The 20011-nt window shown below is 34.6% G+C and overlaps 4 protein-coding genes across 6 annotated transcripts; 2 read left to right on the top strand and 2 right to left on the bottom strand.

Annotated features, from left to right (window-relative positions):
* The first annotated feature begins 398 nt into the window (after positions 1-398).
* On the top strand, positions 399-1153 carry LOC116918859 (protein LLP homolog). Its single transcript, XM_032924650.2, has 2 exons — positions 399-778; positions 839-1153. Exons 1-2 carry the CDS (start codon positions 541-543, stop codon positions 1081-1083), a joined length of 483 nt encoding a protein of 160 aa, XP_032780541.1. The 5' UTR covers positions 399-540; the 3' UTR covers positions 1084-1153.
* Positions 1074-3888, bottom strand: LOC116918855 (cleft lip and palate transmembrane protein 1 homolog). Its single transcript, XM_032924644.2, has 10 exons — positions 3725-3888; positions 3391-3594; positions 2959-3324; positions 2775-2892; positions 2589-2691; positions 2258-2517; positions 2016-2191; positions 1698-1941; positions 1471-1638; positions 1074-1399 (listed from the first exon to the last, which is right to left on the bottom strand). Exons 1-10 carry the CDS (start codon positions 3767-3769, stop codon positions 1197-1199), a joined length of 1887 nt encoding a protein of 628 aa, XP_032780535.2. The 5' UTR covers positions 3770-3888; the 3' UTR covers positions 1074-1196.
* A 590-nt stretch (positions 3889-4478) lies between these two features.
* LOC116918856 (DNA-directed RNA polymerase III subunit RPC6) lies at positions 4479-6245 on the top strand. Of its 3 annotated transcripts, none has more exons than XM_032924645.2 (6): positions 4479-4644; positions 4897-5133; positions 5190-5441; positions 5508-5675; positions 5738-6001; positions 6073-6245. In XM_032924645.2, exons 2-6 carry the CDS (start codon positions 4912-4914, stop codon positions 6145-6147), a joined length of 981 nt encoding a protein of 326 aa, XP_032780536.1. In that variant the 5' UTR covers positions 4479-4644; positions 4897-4911; the 3' UTR covers positions 6148-6245. The 3 variants fall into 3 exon arrangements, with proteins under 3 accessions (XP_032780536.1, XP_032780537.1, XP_032780538.1); XM_032924646.2 differs by having other exon boundaries at positions 4621-4740; XM_032924647.2 differs by lacking the exon at positions 4479-4644 and having other exon boundaries at positions 4828-5133; positions 5738-6014.
* On the bottom strand, positions 6074-7311 carry LOC116918857 (tubulin-folding cofactor B). The gene is made up of 4 exons (XM_032924648.2): positions 7072-7311; positions 6860-7003; positions 6696-6789; positions 6074-6635 (listed from the first exon to the last, which is right to left on the bottom strand). Exons 1-4 carry the CDS (start codon positions 7186-7188, stop codon positions 6253-6255), a joined length of 738 nt encoding a protein of 245 aa, XP_032780539.1. The 5' UTR covers positions 7189-7311; the 3' UTR covers positions 6074-6252.
* Between the last annotated feature and the right edge of the window lie 12700 nt (positions 7312-20011).

The raw sequence follows: 20011 nt of genomic DNA, 5'->3' as shown, positions 1-20011 counted from the left end.
ACTTGTGCAGTGTGTGGTGTAAAATGCATTTGCAGAACTTTCCGTATGTGTACACGTTTGCTGCTTTTTGTTACTATTCACGATCACTGATGTCTCTGTTCCACATTTCTTACTCCTAAGTAGACGTTTTAACGTTAGAAACAATTTTGAAAATACACAATGCGCTGTCATCGCATTTTAGGACTAATCGCGCATCTGTTTTTCTCTAATCGGTATCCGATGTCTTGCTTCTACTCTCCTAGAAAGTACTAGTAAAGCAAGTACAGGCCCACATCTGGAGCAACTTTTAATTCTGAAGCCATAGACATCTCTTTAAGTGTTTAAATTTTTCAACCGAAAAATACTTAACCGCCCCCTAGCGAAGTTCTGTTTTCAACCGCTAGATGGATTTGACTCCACGTGCTGTCGTCTACTTCATTCGACCATTGGAAATTCGACGTAATTGAGCTCGTACTTTTCCAGAAGTGTATTTGTGCTCAGTTGCTTGTCCACGTGTGATTTTTGTTTGTTCTAGTGTAGTAATATCAAGTCTATTTCAAAATGGCGAAAAGTTTGAGGAGCAAGTGGAAAAGGAAAATGAGGGCTATTAAGCGAGAAAAAATGGATGTTAAAGTGCTTGCTAGAATGAATAAAATGCTTGTTGAATCTGCTGCTGAAGCCAAGTTGGATGCTCAAGAAGAAAAATTCAAGCAGAAAATGAAGAAGGACAAAGCAGGAGAAGCTGAAGAAATGGCAGAGGTCCCTGCCTCTGATCCTCCCACTAATGAATCTCCTGCTGGTACTTTGGCTATTTACAGATAAAGGATCACTTAGTATATTTTGCTTTTCTTCTCAACAGAAGCCCAAGAAGGATCTATGGAAGTGGAAGGAGATGATTCTTCAGTTGTATCAGAGAATGGTGTTCAAAGAAAATTATGCAAACCCAATCTGAAGACCATGAGGAATGAAAAGAACCAATTCCCTAGCTGGATGTCAACGAAGAAGATTAAATACCACAAGAGGCTCACCAAGAGGAGTGTCAAGCGAAATACAAAGGAAGCAAAGAAAAACAAGATATGGAAAAGAGCATGTGCTTCATTGTAGAACTGCTAGCAGTTCAAAATGTATTTTTTGTTCACATGACACACTTACACAAACATTCAACACATTAAAATCTGCATTTCTGGACTAATTTATTCACCCTCTTGAGAAAGAGTTTATTCATTCTTTTTCTCTTTTGGGGCTTTTACTGTAGCAGATGCCTCATCTGGTTCGGCAGCCAGACCTGGCTCTATGGCGTTAACTGATCCATTTTGTTGGTGAACTTCGAGCATCTCTTGTGAAATACCATATTCGTTCAGTCGTGACGGGTCGACTCGGTAGATCCAACGTTGGTACAAGAAAATGAAGAAAATGATATCTAACACCAGGAAAAGTTAAGTTAACCTTCAACACCATAGGAAGAAACTTTGCAGCTTATAAGGAACCTACCATCACGCAAGCACCCAATTCTGTAGAGTGTCGGCATCTTGATTACGAAAGCAAAAATGTCATCGATGAATGTGTTGAGAGCTTTGTAGGTCATCATGCGCCATGGTAAATGAGCTACAGACTTGAGTTTGTAGTTAATGAAGAGCTGAGGTGTCATCATTATGAATCCTGTTCAGATAAAAGTTAAACTGAGTTGGCTGCTGCGGAATACTTCCTCAAAGACGTACCAAAAGTTAATAGAAATCCGTAGAGCATGGAGAGAACCCATGAGTACCAGCCTTTGTGTTCTTCATACACGAGTGAATATATTGCATATCCAATAAGAAGAGGATAGAGGGCCCACGACAGATACTTGAATGCCAGTGCATCGTATTCCTTGGTGTGAGAGTGGACGTAGGAACTTTTATCAGCAAAACGAACAGGGAAAAAACCCCAGACGGGATTCGCACGGTCAATCTTGACGTCAACCACCTGATATGCCCGAAAATTGTATATTCGTAATTGATTCCAGCTCTCATAAAGGTACAAAGTCTCTGAGTGGTTACCTTGTGGATCTTCCAAACTTCAATTCCTAGTCCGATGAAACAACTGATACGAATCATCATATTCGTTTCGTTATCCAGAACATAGAGCAGAACAATTAAGGACTGGAATACGTTGAAGAAGACGGAGCGAACTGAGAGACCCTCTAAAGATTCTCTCTGGCGCCAAAACTGGATGTCTAAAATGTGTAAATAGCTTAAAATCAATCGAAAAATCGTTAAACAAATCCTTAAAGCCGACAAACCATTTTTAAAGGCGAGAAATTCAAATATGCTGTGCACCACCGATACAACGAATGTCATACCCAACAAGTATGGGTTAGTGTCAAGCATGGCTTCCTTCAACGAATCTTGTTCTTCGTCCATCACTTCATCGTTGACTTCACCGTACAACAGAGATCCCAATGGTCCTCCTTGGGCCCACTGATTTTTCATAGATTGGGCGGCATAAACTTGCCACTTGATCATTGAAAGAGGCTGCCATGTTAAACGTAATGGAATCGTTCTGTTCATTCGAATGATTCCTTTTTTAATTTTCTTAAGAATGCGAAAAAAAAAAACTTTACAAAATCCTACTTGACACTGGTGTTGAATGGCTGGTAGTCTTTGACAAGGTTCCAATAATCGTTGAAGTACAATATAGGTTTATAGAATTCGCCGCTATTAGAAAACTCTATAACTGCGAAACATAGAGAAACAATAGGTAACTTGAATTGCAGCTACCTCGAGTATTTCTCAAAAATAGTGTAATATTTTACTTACACTGGTCGATTGGAGAGGGAATGGATCCTTTGGTCCAAGCAGTGTAGTCAAATATAATGTTAATCGTTAGATTAGGATGCCAATGAGACAAAATTTCCTCTTTTACAGTTTCGGCTTTCTGGAATGGTAAGTAAAATAATATTATTCAAGTCTTATCTAAAAGCTGCATAGACAAGAAACTCACAATGATTTCTTCTTCGGTGGCAACCGTGGTTCCAGTCAACAGGTTATGGGTTTTGCCATATTTCCTCTTCTTAAGTCGATTCATCTTCCTCGTTCTGTGCACTGTATAGTCGGCCCTATACGGTCCGCTAACACCACTTGGATCAGGCGAATCACCCGTTCGTACAAGGAAAGTATGAAGGTAAAAGGACCCATTGTTTTGAACAAGTTCAGGAACTGGGATTTCAAGTTCCTGAGTAAATATTCCATTGTTTTCTGGTCCACTATACCAGTCTCCGTACATCAAGTTTGGCAGTGTCCACACATGCTGGCTGGGATCATTGAAGTCTGGTTGGCTGGGGTCTTCTGATACATAAACACAGAGATCCTAGGACACAAACAGAAGTCAAATGTCATCCAAAAAACAAATAACCACAAGGCCAAATTTGCATACAAAAGCTGTTCCATTGGCATAGATCTGGGTTGAAGCTGTTTTGGCTGAAAGTGGTATTCCACCTGATTTCTCAACAGGCACCGAAGGTCTTCTGAACATGGATGTGATGAAGTAGATGATAAGAGCTCGGACCATGAGGGATTTTGCTATGGCAAAGAAAGATTCCCCCCTATGCGGTTGCGGAGGACCGGCTCCAGGGTTATTCTGGGATAGTCGGATATCATTAATAGGAGCCAGATAGCAGCTGGCATGCTCATTGAACACTCACGACAATGCATTAAATTATTTACTTTTTTAAAACATAATTTAGTTGATCAAAATAAAATTTAAATACCACGGCATCTTCCGCGTTACCCGCTGCTATCTGTTGCTCTTCCATTTTGCCTAGACTTTTTTGTTTTCGACAGAAAAGAAATCCGCAACAGTTCTGAAGATATGACGGTTCTCTCCCCGGTGGCTTTGGTAGCAGAAGACTACGTAGTGACGTTTTCCCAGTCGATATTCTCGAAGTATCACCAATCTCACGCAAGTAAAAGGGGTTACGCAACTTGTTAAATACTGTACGTAAAGCAAGTTGGAGGAGTTACAAAATTTTAATTACTTGCATCATCCTTTGCAGAAGCAACAGCCCGATATAACCATTAACGAATCGTTCATTTCAAGTAACCAATAGTTGAATTGAATTAAGGTCATTCACACTTCACAGTAAGGCAGGTAGGGCTGGGCCCCGCGTCCAATGGGTAGGTATCTGGGTGAACGGGTAGGTCTTCTCGGCTAAAAAATTGGATCCGGTGGGTAACGGTTCTTGAGACTTTGTGCCCACTGCCTACCCGGGTTTTAAGTGGGTATCAATATTTCAAAACCGGTCCCATAACCCGGTTAGCCCCGATTTCCTGGTTTTCCCGGATTTTAATCCTGTGCTTTAAATTTCTGCCACAAGATGGCATTTTCCCAGAAACTTTTTTGCTACCCTCCCTTCTTTTTAACTTGGCGCCATCCCCGCCGCCATTTTTCAAGATGGTGGTGGGTATACCCGTTTACCCATCAAAACCGGCCCAGCCTACCTATTTTAGCAAACAGGCTACCCGGATCGCCCATGGGCGACTATTTTTGGCGACGATCCGTAGGTAACCCGGGTTTTAGAGAACCGGGGCCAAGCCCTAAGGGCAGGACCGACAGAATTGTTTCCTCCCCAACGTAACAAGTTGCTGAAACCAACCTTGAAGGGCCTTCTTTTGTTCGCAATCAACTATGGTTTTTGCTATTTTTAATTATCGCAAACTATTTTATTCCTTTTACATAAACTTATACATTGTCTAATATGGTGGTTTCCTAAATTAAATATTAAAGGTTCTGTCGCTTTTAAACTTATTCAGATCTCACTACCTCGAACATGTTTTCGAATTTCTTTGGCTGTCGTCTGCTTTACACGTAGTTAGCCGGCTTTTGAGAATCTGTTGATCAATGTTGCTATAAACGTGTGATTCGGTACTATTGTTTTGAAAGTTATAGGCTCAAGTTATGGCCTCCCCAGTAGTAATCAAGAAAGAAAAAGTTGACGAACCTAGACCAAGTCCATCTGCTGATGCAGGCGAAGGACAAACCGAAGCCGAAATTGAGTGTCGCATGATAGAACTCATGGGAGAATTTCCCAAAGGAATCAATGACAAAATATTAGAAACGGATATGCCAAATGTTGACAAAAAAGTTAAAGTGGCCATTCTAAATCGGTTGCTGAGCCAAGTATATAATTTACTTCATATTATTAATTAATGCAAAATTTCAAGATTTGTTTACAGGAAAAGGTGAATATCTTCAGAGCTGCAGTGACAAAAGAACTGTTTTGGTGCTTAAAACAGCAACCTACAAGTAAGCTAAAGGGAGTAGACAGTGAAGAAAAAATAGTGATGAGGATCATTGAAGAGGCTGGAAACAAGGGTATTTGGAATAGAGATATTCGCACCAAATCTAGTCTCAATCAAACAACACTTAACAAGATACTCAAGGCCCTTGAAGGGAAGAAACTAATCAAATCTGTATCATCTGTCTCAGTAAACAAAATACAAAATTTATCATTAGATAATGAAAATCTATTAAGCAACAACTTTCTTTTCCAGGCTGCAAAGAAAAAGGTTTATATGCTATTCAACCTACAACCCGACAGGTCAGTCACAGGAGGTTCTTGGTATTCAGACAATGAATTTGAATCAGAGCTGGTTGATGTTTTGAATCAGCAATGTTACAGAATTCTGCAACAGAAAGCTGAAGGAGCCAAACAAAAACCTGTAAATTTATTTTTTTACCATTTTAATAAACCCTTGGAGCTAAATCTTTCATTTTGAACTAGCTGGAAGGCCCTTTAATAGTACGCAACGCTTCGTTTCTCTCATCCAAAGAGATTTGTCAAATTATTTCTGACCTCAAAATAGTGAAATTTAATTTGACGGTTGAGGACATTGAAACGATTCTCGATACGCTTGTGTACGACGGAAAAATTGAAATGTCTTCTACAACTGATGGATATTCCGATGGACAAGTAAAAACATATAGAACTGTGGAAAAAATCCTTTCTTCCGCAGGAATTGTCCGGATCCCCTGTGGAGTATGCCCAGTAATCGATTTTTGTAAAATTTATTTCCGCAAATTATTGTGCCTTTTATAACCATAAATTTTTATAAATAGGTTATTAAAATGTGCGGAACTGTCGGTGCAGTTCAACCGAAGAATTGTGTTTATTATGACCAATGGCTGGACTAAAAGAACACAGGAAATAACCATAAGAAGTATTTTGGTGTTTACATAACAATTTCTTTCAACATAACCTGCAGTGGAATAAATTATGTATTAAGTATAAAGCGGACATCACATCTCGTCCATTTCTTCATCAAAAAGCTCGGGGAAATCTCCCATATTAACATGAGCTGGTTTGACAAATGCGCCGTATCTCATTGGGCATGTGAAGTAACGCGTCCCCTCGACACTACCGTCATTTTTTCCAACAGGTTCATCATAATGGATACCGATCCACCACCCTGATTTGAAATTAGTTTTCCCGATGAACTTGATGGCGCCGCGCCGGCAGGCTTGTCCTGGTACAGTGACTTCACATCTTTGGTTTACTTGAAGAGAGTTGGCAATTTTTTCCTCTTCAGTCTCTTTTGCTTCTTGTTCTTCTGCCTTCTTTTTAACCTCTTCTTCATTGTACTTGCCAAGTCGATTGCGTTCTAGGAAAGCTTTTACAGAATCTGAGGAAAAAAACATATTAATGTGTAGTTTTAGAATACACTATTAAGGGGATGATTTACCTGAACGTTTGGAATAGTCTTCTTGGCTAAGTTCAAACTTGGCTACTTTAGACACATCTTCAAATTCCCCCTTTTTCAATTGGCTGTCGTTGACCTAGATGAAATGGAAATGTATAATCAACAATTTTTCATTAAAATAAAAAACAAAATTCTTGGCTGTGTACATGAATTCTCATTCCATCATCAATAGGAAAAGAGCCTAACAGAGTATTGTCATTTGTTAATGCACAAACAAATTCCTTTTCTCTGTCATAGACCTCCAATATCATTGATCTGGCACTAGCACCAGTAACAAGTTCCAGTTTACCCTGTGATAAAAAAATATGTATAAATAATATTATAATAGAGCCCAGCTGTATGTAACTTATGGACATACTTTCAGTTCTCCTATAGAAATATTTTTGGGATATCTTTTTTCAACCGCAAAACTAGAGATGCTGCTTGTAATTACCACGTTGACTGTGGATTGCGTGATAACTTCAAAGTTTGCCATTATCGCAGTTCAGAACAACCTTACTCTTGATTTTTCAATTTTGACTGGTAGGCTATGTTGATTGCAGTGACAACAATCGTCTGCTACTTGCACAGCACTAGTCCGGCGTACGATCTACGAGTAGTACCATCACCATGGACTACTCTAACTAAAGGACGGTATTCTTTCCCTATCTTGCCGTGTTAAAGCTTGTCGGGTGGGCTCTTTTCATAAAAAAAAAGATTAAATACAGCTTTAAAAGGTGATTCTAACTATATAATTTTCCCGATAGGGATTCTATCAAAACTCTTTGCACTATACCCAACATTGAAGTTGAAACCCTCCCACCTCTCCATCAGAGAAGTAAGTCCGACTTTTTTCTAAATTGTATTGTTTTTGTAATTGTCCTTGAATTTTTAATCCAAACATGTAAATTTTTAACAACATTCGCGTTATTGAAAAAAAAGGAAAAGTCGGGCTTCTTTTCCGACAGAATTTCCGCTAGATGGCGATGCCAGTGCCAGTACCTTTCAAAACAATGGCCAAAATTGGGGTGTCCCTAAAACGCGAAATCAAAACGTGAAACGAACAGCCAGAGTCATAGACCCCTGGTTACTAGGGGCCCTCACTCCGTTCAGGAAGTTCCCGATAGGGTACGGCCTGGTCGCCAATTTCCCATAATATCTCGGAAACCGTTTGCTCTTCCGGCAAAACAGACTCCGTATACATGTCCTATGAGGCGTGCGCTGATCATCAAAGCCTTCATCCCGCCTTCCCACTTTTGTCAAAATCGGCCAAAAACGACATCTAACGAAATTCTCCAAAAATCAGACGGTATAATCGAAATTGAACGCTGATTTCGATTTGGTCATTGGTTTTCTCTTTAGACTAGCCGTTAAAAAAATTTACGAAAACAGTTCTGTTAGCGCACCAACTTCATTTATGGTTTTTAAAATGTAAATGAAAAATTATAAGACCAATAGAAAAATAAACCGGATTTCCGTGATTTTCATTCAATTCTGAATCTAAATCATGTATTTTAAGCCAAATTTGAAATTTGGTCAAAAATGAAAAAGTGGGAAGGGTATAGCCTTTCCACTTTTGTCAAAATCGGCCAAAAATGACATCTCTTGAAATTCTCCAAAAATCAGACGGTATAATCGAAATTGAACGCTGATTTCGATTTAGTCATTGGTTTTCTCTTTAGACTAGCCGTTTAAAAAATTAACGAAAACAGTTCTGTTAGCGCACCAAATTCATTTATGGTTTTTAAAATGTAAATGAAAAATTATAAGACCAATAGAAAAATAAACCTGATTTCCGTGATTTTCATTCAATTCTGAATCTAAATCATGTATTTTAAGCCAAATTTGAAATTTGGCTGGTCAAAAATGAAAAAGTGGGAAGGGTATAGCCTTTCCACTTTTGTCAAAATCGGCCAAAAATGACATCTCTTAAAATTCTCCAAAAATCAGACGGTATAATCGAAATTGAACGCTGATTTCGATTTAGTCATTGGTTTTTTCGTTAAACTAGCCGTTTAAAAATTAACGAAAACAGTGCTGTTAGCGCAACAACTTAATTTAGGGTTTTTAAGGATTAAATCAAAAACTATAATACCAATAGGAAAATAAACCTGATTTTCGTGATTTTCATTCAATTTTGATTCGAATCATGTATGTTTTAAGCCAAATTTGAAATTTGGCCAAAAATGAAAAAGTGGGAAGGGTATAGCCTTCCCACTTTTGTCAAAATCTACCACAAAACGACATCTCTTGAAATTCTCCAAAAATCACACGGAATAATCGAAATTGAACGCTGATTTCGATTTAGTTATTGGTTTTCTCGTTAAACCAGCCGTTTCAAAAATTAACGAAACAGTGCTGTTAGCGCAACAACTTAATTTAGGGTTTTTAAGGATTAAATCAAAAACTATAAGACCAATAGGAAAATAAACCTGATTTTCGTGATTTTCATTCAATTTTGATTCGAATTCATGTATTTTAAGCAAAATTTGAAATTTGGCCAAAAATGAAAAAGTGGGAAGGATATAGCCTTCCCACTTTTGTCAAAATCTACCTAAAACGACATCTCTTGAAATTCTCCAAAAATCACACGGAATAATCGAAATTGAACGCTGATTTCGATTTAGTTATTGGTTTTCTTGTTAAACCAGCCGTTTCAAAAATTAACGAAACAGTGCTGTTAGCGCAACAACTTAATTTAGGGTTTTTAAGGATTAAATCAAAAACTATAAGACCAATAGGAAAATAAACCTAATTTTCGTGATTTTCATTCAATTTTGATTCGAATTCATGTATTTTAAGCAAAATTTGAAATTTGGCAAAAATGAAAAAGTGGGAAGGGTATAGCCTTCCCACTTTTGTCAAAATCTACCAAAAACGACATCTCTTGAAATTCTCCAAAAATCACACGGAATAATCGAAATTGAACGCTGATTTCGATTTAGTAATTGGTTTTCTCGTTAAACCAGCCGTTTCAAAAATTAACGAAACAGTGCTGTTAGCGCAACAACTTAATTTAGGGTTTTAAGGATTAAGGATTAAATCATAAAAACTAAAAGACCAATAGGAAAATAAACCTAATTTTCGTGATTTTCATTCAATTTTGATTCGAATTCATGTATTTTAAGCAAAATTTGAAATTTGGCCAAAAAGGAAAAAGTGGGAAGGGTATAGCCTTCCCACTTTTGTCAAAATCTACCAAAAACGACATCTCTTGAAATTCTCCAAAAATCACACGGAATAATCGAAATTGAACGCTGATTTCGATTTAGTTATTGGTTTTCTCGTTAAACCAGCCGTTTCAAAAATTAACGAAACAGTGCTGTTAGCGCAACAACTTAATTTAGGGTTTTTAAGGATTAAATCAAAAACTAAAAGACCAATAGGAAAATAAACCTGATTTTCGTGATTTTCATTCAATTTTGATTCGAATTCATGTATTTTAAGCAAAATTTGAAATTTGGCCAAAAATGAAAAAGTGGAAGAGGGTATAGCCTTCCCACTTTTGTCAAAATCTACCAAAAACGACATCTCTTGAAATTCTCCAAAAATCACACGGAATAATCGAAATTGAACGCTGATTTCGATTTAGTTAATTGGTTTTCTCGTTAAACCAGCCGTTTCAAAAATTAACGAAACAGTGCTGTTAGCGCAACAACTTAATTTAGGGTGTTTTAAGGATTAAATCAAAAACTATAAGACCAATAGGAAAATAAACCTGATTTTCGTGATTTTCATTCAATTTTGATTCGAATTCATGTATTTTAAGCAAAATTTTAAATAAAAAATGAAAAAGTGGGAAGGGTATAGCCTTCCCACTTTTGTCAAAATCTACCAAAAACGACATCTCTTGAAATTCTCCAAAAATCACACGGAATAATCGAAATTGAACGCTGATTTCGATTTAGTAATTGGTTTTCTCGTTAAACCAGCCGTTTCAAAAATTAACGAAACAGTGCTGTTAGCGCAACAACTTAATTTAGGGGTTTTTAAGGATTAAATCAAAAACTATAAGACCAATAGGAAAATGAACCTGATTTTCGTGATTTTCATTCAATTTTGATTCGAATTCATGTATTTTAAGCAAAATTTGAAATTTGGCCAAAAATGAAAAAGTGGGAAGGGTATAGCCTTCCCACTTTTGTCAAAATCTACCAAAAACGACATCTCTTAGAAATTCTCCAAAAATCACACGGAATAATCGAAATTGAACGCTGATTTCGATTTAGTTATTGGTTTTCTCGTTAAACCAGCCGTTTCAAAAATTAACGAAACAGTGCTGTTAGCGCAACAACTTAATTTAGGGTTTTTAAGGATTAAATCAAAAACTATAAAACCAATAGGAAAATAAACCGATTTTCGTGATTTTCATTCAATTTTGATTCGAATTATTTTAAGAAATTTTATTTTTTTTAAAATGAAAAAGGGGGAAGGGTATAGCCTTCCCCCTTTTGAAAAAATCTACCAAAAACACATCTCTTGAAATCTCAAAACACACGGAATAATCGAAATTAACCTAGTTTTTGATTAAGCAACAACAATTATATTTGTTTTAGGTTTTTAAGGATTAAATCAAAAACTATAAGACCAATAGGAAAATAAACCTGATTTTCGTGATTTTCATTCAATTTTGATTCGAATTCATGTATTTTAAGCAAAATTTGAAATTTGAATGAAAAAGTGGAAAGGGGTATAGCCTTCCCACTTTTGTCAAAATCTACCAAAAAACGACATCTCTTGAAATTCTCCAAAAATCACACGGAATAATCGAAATTGAACGCTGATTTCGATTTAGTTATTGGTTTTCTTCGTTAAACCAGCCGTTTCAAAAATTAACGAAACAGTGCTGTTAGCGCAACAACTTAATTTAGGGTTTTAAAAAGGATTAAATCAAAAACTAATAAGACCAATAGGAAAATAAACCTAATTTTCGTGATTTTCATTCAATTTTGATTCGAATTCATGTATTTTAAGCAAAATTTGAAATTTGGCCAAAAATGAAAAAGTGGGAAGGGTATAGCCTTCCCACTTTTGTCAAAATCTACCAAAAACGACATCTCTTGAAATTCTCCAAAAATCACACGGAATAATCGAAATTGAACGCTGATTTCGATTTAGTTATTGGTTTTCTCGTTAAACCAGCCGTTTCAAAAATTAACGAAACAGTGCTGTTAGCGCAACAACTTAATTTAGGGTTTTTAAGGATTAAATCAAAAACTATAAAGACCAATAGGAAAATAAACCTGATTTTCGTGATTTTCATTCAATTTTGATTCGAATTCATGTATTTTAAGCAAAATTTGAAAATGAAAAAGTGGGAAGGGTATAGCCTTCCCACTTTTGTCAAAATCTACCAAAAACGACATCTCTTGAAATTCTCCAAAAATCACACGGAATAATCGAAATTGAACGCTGATTTCGATTTAGTTATTGGTTTTCTCGTTAAACCAGCCGTTTCAAAAATTAACGAAACAGTGCTGTTAGCGCAACAACTTAATTTAGGGTTTTTAAGGATTAAATCAAAAACTATAAGACCAATAGGAAAATAAACCTGATTTTCGTGATTTTCATTCAATTTTGATTCGAATTCATGTATTTTAAGCAAAATTTGAAATTTGGCTAAAAATGAAAAAGTGGGAAGGGTATAGCCTTCCCACTTTTGTGAAAATCTACCAAAAACGACATCTCTTGAAATTCTCCAAAAATCACACGGAATAATCGAAATTGAACGCTGATTTCGATTTAGTAATTGGTTTTCTCGTTAAACCAGCCGTTTCAAAAATTAACGAAACAGTGCTGTTAGCGCAACAACTTAATTTAGGGTTTTTAAGGATTAAATCAAAAACTATAAGACCAATAGGAAAATGAACCTGATTTTCGTGATTTTCATTCAATTTTGATTCGAATTCATGTATTTTAAGCAAAATTTGAAATTTGGGCAAAAATGAAAAAGTGGGAAGGGTATAGCCTTCCCACTTTTGTCAAAATCTACCAAAAACGACATCTCTTGAAATTCTCCAAAAATCACACGGAATAATCGAAATTGAACGCTGATTTCGATTTAGTTATTGGTTTTCTCGTTAAACCAGCCGTTTTAAAAATTAACGAAACAGTGCTGTTAGCGCAACAACTTAATTTAGGGTTTTTAAGGATTAAATCAAAAACTATAAGACCAATAGGAAAATAAACCTGATTTTCGTGATTTTCATTCAATTTTGATTCGAATTCATGTATTTTAAGCAAAATTTGAAATTTGGCAAAAATGAAAAAGTGGGAAGGGTATAGCCTTCCCACTTTTGTCAAAATCTACCAAAAACGACATCTCTTGAAATTCTCCAAAAATCACACGGAATAATCGAAATTGAACGCTGATTTCGATTTAGTTATTGGTTTTCTCGTTAAACCAGCCGTTTCAAAAATTAACGAAACAGTGCTGTTAGCGCAACAACTTAATTTAGGGTTTTTAAGGATTAAATCAAAAACTATAAGACCAATAGGAAAATAAACCTGATTTTCGTGATTTTCATTCAATTTTGATTCGAATTCATGTATTTTAAGCAAAATTTGAAATTTGGCTCAAAAGAAAAAGTGGGAAGGGTATAGCCTTCCCACTTTTGTCAAAATCTACCAAAAACGACATGTCTTGAAATTCTCCAAAAATCACACGGAATAATCGAAATTGAACGCTGATTTCGATTTAGTAATTGGTTTTCTCGTTAAACCAGCCGTTTCAAAAATTAACGAAACAGTGCTGTTAGCGCAACAACTTAATTTAGGGTTTTTAAGGATTAAATCAAAAACTATAAGACCAATAGGAAAATAAACCTGATTTTCGTGATTTTCATTCAATTTTGATTCGAATTCATGTATTTTAAGCAAAATTTGAAATTTGGCCAAAAATGAAAAATGGGAAGGGTATAGCCTTCCCACTTTTGTCAAAATCTACCAAAAACGACATCTCTTGAAATTCTCCAAAAATCACACGGAATAATCGAAATTGAACGCTGATTTCGATTTAGTTATTGGTTTTCTCGTTAAACCAGCCGTTTCAAAAATTAACGAAACAGTGCTGTTAGCGCAACAACTTAATTTAGGGTTTTTAAGGATTAAATCAAAAACTATAAGACCAATAGGAAAATAAACCTGATTTTCGTGATTTTCATTCAATTTTGATTCGAATTCATGTATTTTAAGCAAAATTTGAAATTTGGCCAAAAATGAAAAAGTGGGAAGGGTATAGCCTTCCCACTTTTGTCAAAATCTACCAAAAACGACATCTCCTTGAAATTCTCCAAAAATCACACGGAATAATCGAAATTGAACGCTGATTTCGATTTAGTTATTGGTTTTCTCGTTAAACCAGCCGTTTCAAAAATTAACGAAACAGTGCTGTTAGCGCAACAACTTAATTTAGGGTTTTTAAGGATTAAATCAAAAACTATAAGACCAATAGGAAAATAAACCTGATTTTCGTGATTTTCATTCAATTTTGATTCGAATTCATGTATTTTAAGCAAAATTTGAAATTTGGGCAAAAATGAAAAAGTGGGAAGGGTATAGCCTTCCCACTTTTGTCAAAATCTACCAAAAACGACATCTCTTGAAATTCTCCAAAAATCACACGGAATAATCGAAATTGAACGCTGATTTCGATTTAGTTATTGGTTTTCTCGTTAAACCAGCCGTTTTAAAAATTAACGAAACAGTGCTGTTAGCGCAACAACTTAATTTAGGGTTTTTAAGGATTAAATCAAAAACTTTAAGACCAATAGGAAAATAAACCTGATTTTCGTGATTTTCATTCAATTTTGATTCGAATTCATGTATTTTAAGCAAAATTTGAAATTTGGCAAAAAATGAAAAAGTGGGAAGGGTATAGCCTTCCCACTTTTGTCAAAATCTACCAAAAACGACATCTCTTGAAATTCTCCAAAAATCACACGGAATAATCGAAATTGAACGCTGATTTCGATTTAGTTATTGGTTTTCTCGTTAAACCAGCCGTTTCAAAAATTAACGAAACAGTGCTGTTAGCGCAACAACTTAATTTAGGGTTTTTAAGGATTAAATCAAAAACTATAAGACCAATAGGAAAATAAACCTAATTTTCGTGATTTTCATTCAATTTTGATTCGAATTCATGTATTTTAAGAAAAATTTTAATTTTGGCAAAAAGGAAAAAGTGGGAAGGGTATAGCCTTCCCACTTTTGTCAAAATCTACCAAAAACGACATCTCTTGAAATTCTCCAAAAATCACACGGAATAATCGAAATTGAACGCTGATTTCGATTTAGTAATTGGTTTTCTCGTTAAACCAGCCGTTTCAAAAATTAACGAAACAGTGCTGTTAGCGCAACAACTTAATTTAGGGTTTTTAAGGATTAAATCAAAAACTATAAGACCAATAGGAAAATAAACCTGATTTTCGTGATTTTCATTCAATTTTGATTCGAATTCATGTATTTTAAGCAAAATTTGAAATTTGGCTAAAAATGAAAAAGTGGGAAGGGTATAGCCTTCCCACTTTTGTCAAAATCTACCAAAAACGACATCTCTTGAAATTCTCCAAAAATCACACGGAATAATCGAAATTGAACGCTGATTTCGATTTAGTTAATTGGTTTTCTCGTTAAACCAGCCGTTTCAAAAATTAACGAAACAGTGCTGTTAGCGCAACAACTTAATTTAGGGTTTTTAAGGATTAAATCAAAAACTATAAGACCAATAGGAAAATAAACCTGATTTTCGTGATTTTCATTCAATTTTGATTCGAATTCATGTATTTTAAGCAAAATTTGAAATTTGGCCAAAAATGAAAAAGGGGAAGGGCCTTCCCACTTCCTTGTCAAAATCTACCAAAAACGACATCTCTTGAAATTCTCCAAAAATCACACGGAATAATCGAAATTGAACGCTGATTTCGATTTAGTTATTGGTTTTCTCGTTAAACCAGCCGTTTCAAAAATTAACGAAACAGTGCTGTTAGCGCAACAACTTAATTTAGGGTTTTTAAGGATTAAATCAAAAACTATAAGACCAATAGGAAAATAAACCTGATTTTCGTGATTTTCATTCAATTTTGATTCGAATTCATGTATTTTAAGCAAAATTTGAAATTTGTCCAAAAATGAAAAAGTGGGAAGGGTATAGCCTTCCCACTTTTGTCAAAATCTACCAAAAACGACATCTCTTGAAATTCTCCAAAAATCACACGGAATAATCGAAATTGAACGCTGATTTCGATTTAGTTATTGGTTTTCTCGTTAAACCAGCCGTTTCAAAAATTAACGAAACAGTGCTGTTAGCGCAACAACTTAATTTAGGGTTTTTAAGGATTAAATCAAAAACTATAAGACCAATAGGAAAATAAACCTCATAATCTTTCGTGATTTTCATTCAATTTTGATTCGAATTTATGTATTTTAAGCAAAATTTGAAATTTGGCAAAAAATGAAAAAGTGGGAAGGGTATAGCCTTCCCACTTTTGTCAAAATCTACCAAAAACGACATCTCTTGAAATTCTCCAAAAATCACACGGAATAATCGAAATTGAACGCTGATTTCGATTTAGTTATTGGTTTTCTCGTTAAACCAGCCGTTTCAAAAATTAACGAAACAGTGCTGTTAGCGCAACAACTTAATTTAGGGTTTTTAAGGATTAAATCAAAAACTATAAGACCAATAGGAAAATAAACCTGATTTTCGTGATTTTCATTCAATTTTGATTCGAATTCATGTATTTTAAGCAAAATTTGAAATTTGGTAAAAATGAAAAAGTGGGAAGGGTATAGCCTTCCCACTTTTGTCAAAATCTACCAAAAACGACATCTCTTGAAATTCTCCAAAATCACACGGAATAATCGAAATTGAACGCTGATTTCGATTTAGTTATTGGTTTTCTCGTTAAACCAGCCGTTTCAAAAATTAACGAAACAGTGCTGTTAGCGCAACAACTTAATTTAGGGTTTTTAAGGATTAAATCAAAAACTATAAGACCAATAGGAAAATAAACCTGATTTTCGTGATTTTCATTCAATTTGTTTTGATTCGAATTCATTATTAAAATTAAGAAACTGTGAAATTTAAGACCAAGAAAAAAAGAAGTATACTTCCCACTTTTGTCAAAATCTACCAAAAACGACATCTCTTGAAATTCTCCAAAAATCACACGGAATAATCGAAATTGAACGCTGATTTCGATTTAGTTATTGGTTTTCTCGTTAAACCAGCCGTTTCAAAAATTAACGAAACAGTGCTGTTAGCGCAACAACTTAATTTAGGGTTTTTAAGGATTAAATCAAAAACTATAAGACCAATAAGAAAATAAACCTGATTTTCGTGATTTTCATTCAATTTTGATTCGAATTCATGTATTTTAAGCAAAATTTGAAATGTGGCAAAAATGAAAAAGTGGGAAGGGTATAGCCTTCCCACTTTTGTCAAAATCTACCAAAAACGACATCTCTTGAAATTCTCCAAAAATCACACGGAATAATCGAAATTGAACGCTGATTTCGATTTAGTTATTGGTTTTCTCGTTAAACCAGCCGTTTCAAAAATTAACGAAACAGTGCTGTTAGCGCAACAACTTAATTTAGGGTTTTTAAGGATTAAATCAAAAACTATAAGACCAATAGGAAAATAAACCTAATTTTCGTGATTTTCATTCAATTTTGATTCGAATTCATGTATTTTAAGCAAAATTTGAAATTTGGGTTTAATGAAAAAAGTGGGAAGGGTATAGCCTTCCCACTTTTGTCAAAATCTACCAAAAACGACATCTCTTGAAATTCTCCAAAAATCACACGGAATAATCGAAATTGAACGCTGATTTCGATTTAGTTATTGGTTTTCTCGTTAAACCAGCCGTTTCAAAAATTAACGAAACAGTGCTGTTAGCGCAACAACTTAATTTAGGGTTTTTAAGGATTAAATCAAAAACTAAAAGACCAATAGGAAAATAAACCTGATTTTCGTGATTTTCATTCAATTTTGATTCGAATTCATGTATTTTAAGCAAAATTTGAAATTTGTCAAAAGGAAAAAGTGGGAAGGGTATAGCCTTCCCACTTTTGTCAAAATCTACCAAAAACGACATCTCTTGAAATTCTCCAAAAATCACACGGAATAATCGAAATTGAACGCTGATTTCGATTTAGTTATTGGTTTTCTCGTTAAACCAGCCGTTTCAAAAATTAACGAAACAGTGCTGTTAGCGCAACAACTTAATTTAGGGTTTTTAAGGATTAAATCAAAAACTATAAGACCAATAGGAAAATAAACCTAATTTTCGTGATTTTCATTCAATTTTGATTCGAATTCATGTATTTTAAGCAAAATTTGAAATTTGGCCAAAAGAAAAAGTGGGAAGGGTATAGCCTTCCCACTTTTGTCAAAATCTACCAAAAACGACATCTCTTGAAATTCTCCAAAATCACACGGAATAATCGAAATTGAACGCTGATTTCGATTTAGTTATTGGTTTTCTCGTTAAACCAGCCGTTTCAAAAATTAACGAAACAGTGCTGTTAGCGCAACAACTTAATTTAGGGTTTTTAAGGATTAAATCAAAAACTATAAGACCAATAGGAAAATAAACCTGATTTTCGTGATTTTCATTCAATTTTGATTCGAATTCATGTATTTTAAGCAAAATTTGAAATTTGGCCAAAAATGAAAAAGTGGGAAGGGTATAGCCTTCCCACTTTTGTCAAAATCTACCAAAAACGACATCTCTTGAAATTCTCCAAAAATCACACGGAATAATCGAAATTGAACGCTGATTTCGATTTAGTAATTGGTTTTCTCGTTAAACCAGCCGTTTCAAAAATTAACGAAACAGTGCTGTTAGCGCAACAACTTAATTTAGGGTTTTTAAGGATTAAATCAAAAACTATAAGACCAATAGGAAAATAAACCTGATTTTCGTGATTTTCATTCAATTTTGATTCGAATTCATGTATTTTAAGCAAAATTTGAAATTTGGCTAAAATGAAAAAGTGGGAAGGGTATAGCCTTCCCACTTTTGTCAAAATCTACCAAAAACGACATCTCTTGAAATTCTCCAAAAATCACACGGAATAATCGAAATTGAACGCTGATTTCGATTTAATTTTTTTTTTTTTTTTTAAACCACCCTTTTTAAAAATTAACGAAACAGTGCTGTTAGCGCAACAACTTAATTTAGGGTTTTTAAGGATTAAATCAAAAACTATAAGACCAATAGGAAAATAAACCTGATTTTCGTGATTTTCATTCAATTTTGATTCGAATTCATGTATTTTAAGCAAAATTTGAAATTGGGTCAAAATTGAAAAAGTGGGAAGGGTATAGCCTTCCCACTTTTGTCAAAATCTACCAAAAACGACATCTCTTGAAATTCTCCAAAAATCACACGGAATAATCGAAATTGAACGCTGATTTCGATTTAGTTATTGGTTTTCTCGTTAAACCAGCCGTTTCAAAAATTAACGAAACAGTGCTGTTAGCGCAACAACTTAATTTAGGGTTTTTAAGGATTAAATCAAAAACTATAAGACCAATAGGAAAATAAACCTGATTTTCGTGATTTTCATTCAATTTTGATTCGAATTCATGTATTTTAAGCAAAATTTGAAATTTGGCAAAATGAAAAAGTGGGAAGGGTATAGCCTTCCCACTTTTGTCAAAATCTACCAAAAACGACATCTCTTGAAATTCTCCAAAAATCACACGGAATAATCGAAATTGAACGCTGATTTCGATTTAGTTATTGGTTTTCTCGTTAAACCAGCCGTTTCAAAAATTAACGAAACAGTGCTGTTAGCGCAACAACTTAATTTAGGGTTTTTAAGGATTAAATCAAAAACTATAAGACCAATAGGAAAATAAACCTGATTTTCGTGATTTTCATTCAATTTTGATTCGAATTCATGTATTTTAAGCAAAATTTGAAATTTCAAAGGATGGAAAAGGGGGAAGGGTATAGCCTTCCCACTTTTGTCAAAATCTACCAAAAACGACATCTCTTGAAATTCTCCAAAAATCACACGGAATAATCGAAATTGAACGCTGATTTCGATTTAGTTATTGGTTTTCTCGTTAAACCAGCCGTTTCAAAAATTAACGAAACAGTGCTGTTAGCGCAACAACTTAATTTAGGGTTTTTAAGGATTAAATCAAAAACTATAAGACCAATAGGAAAATAAACCTGATTTTCGTGATTTTCATTCAATTTTGATTCGAATTCATGTATTTTAAGCAAAATTTGAAATTTGGCAAAAATGAAAAAGTGGGAAGGGTATAGCCTTCCCACTTTGTCAAAATCTACCAAAAACGA

This window comes from Daphnia magna, linkage group LG3, assembly GCF_020631705.1.
Source record: "Daphnia magna isolate NIES linkage group LG3, ASM2063170v1.1, whole genome shotgun sequence".
NCBI lineage: Eukaryota > Metazoa > Arthropoda > Branchiopoda > Diplostraca > Daphniidae > Daphnia > Daphnia magna.
The sequence above is the reverse complement of the archived record's forward strand: the minus strand, read 5'-3'. Positions and strand labels throughout refer to the sequence as shown.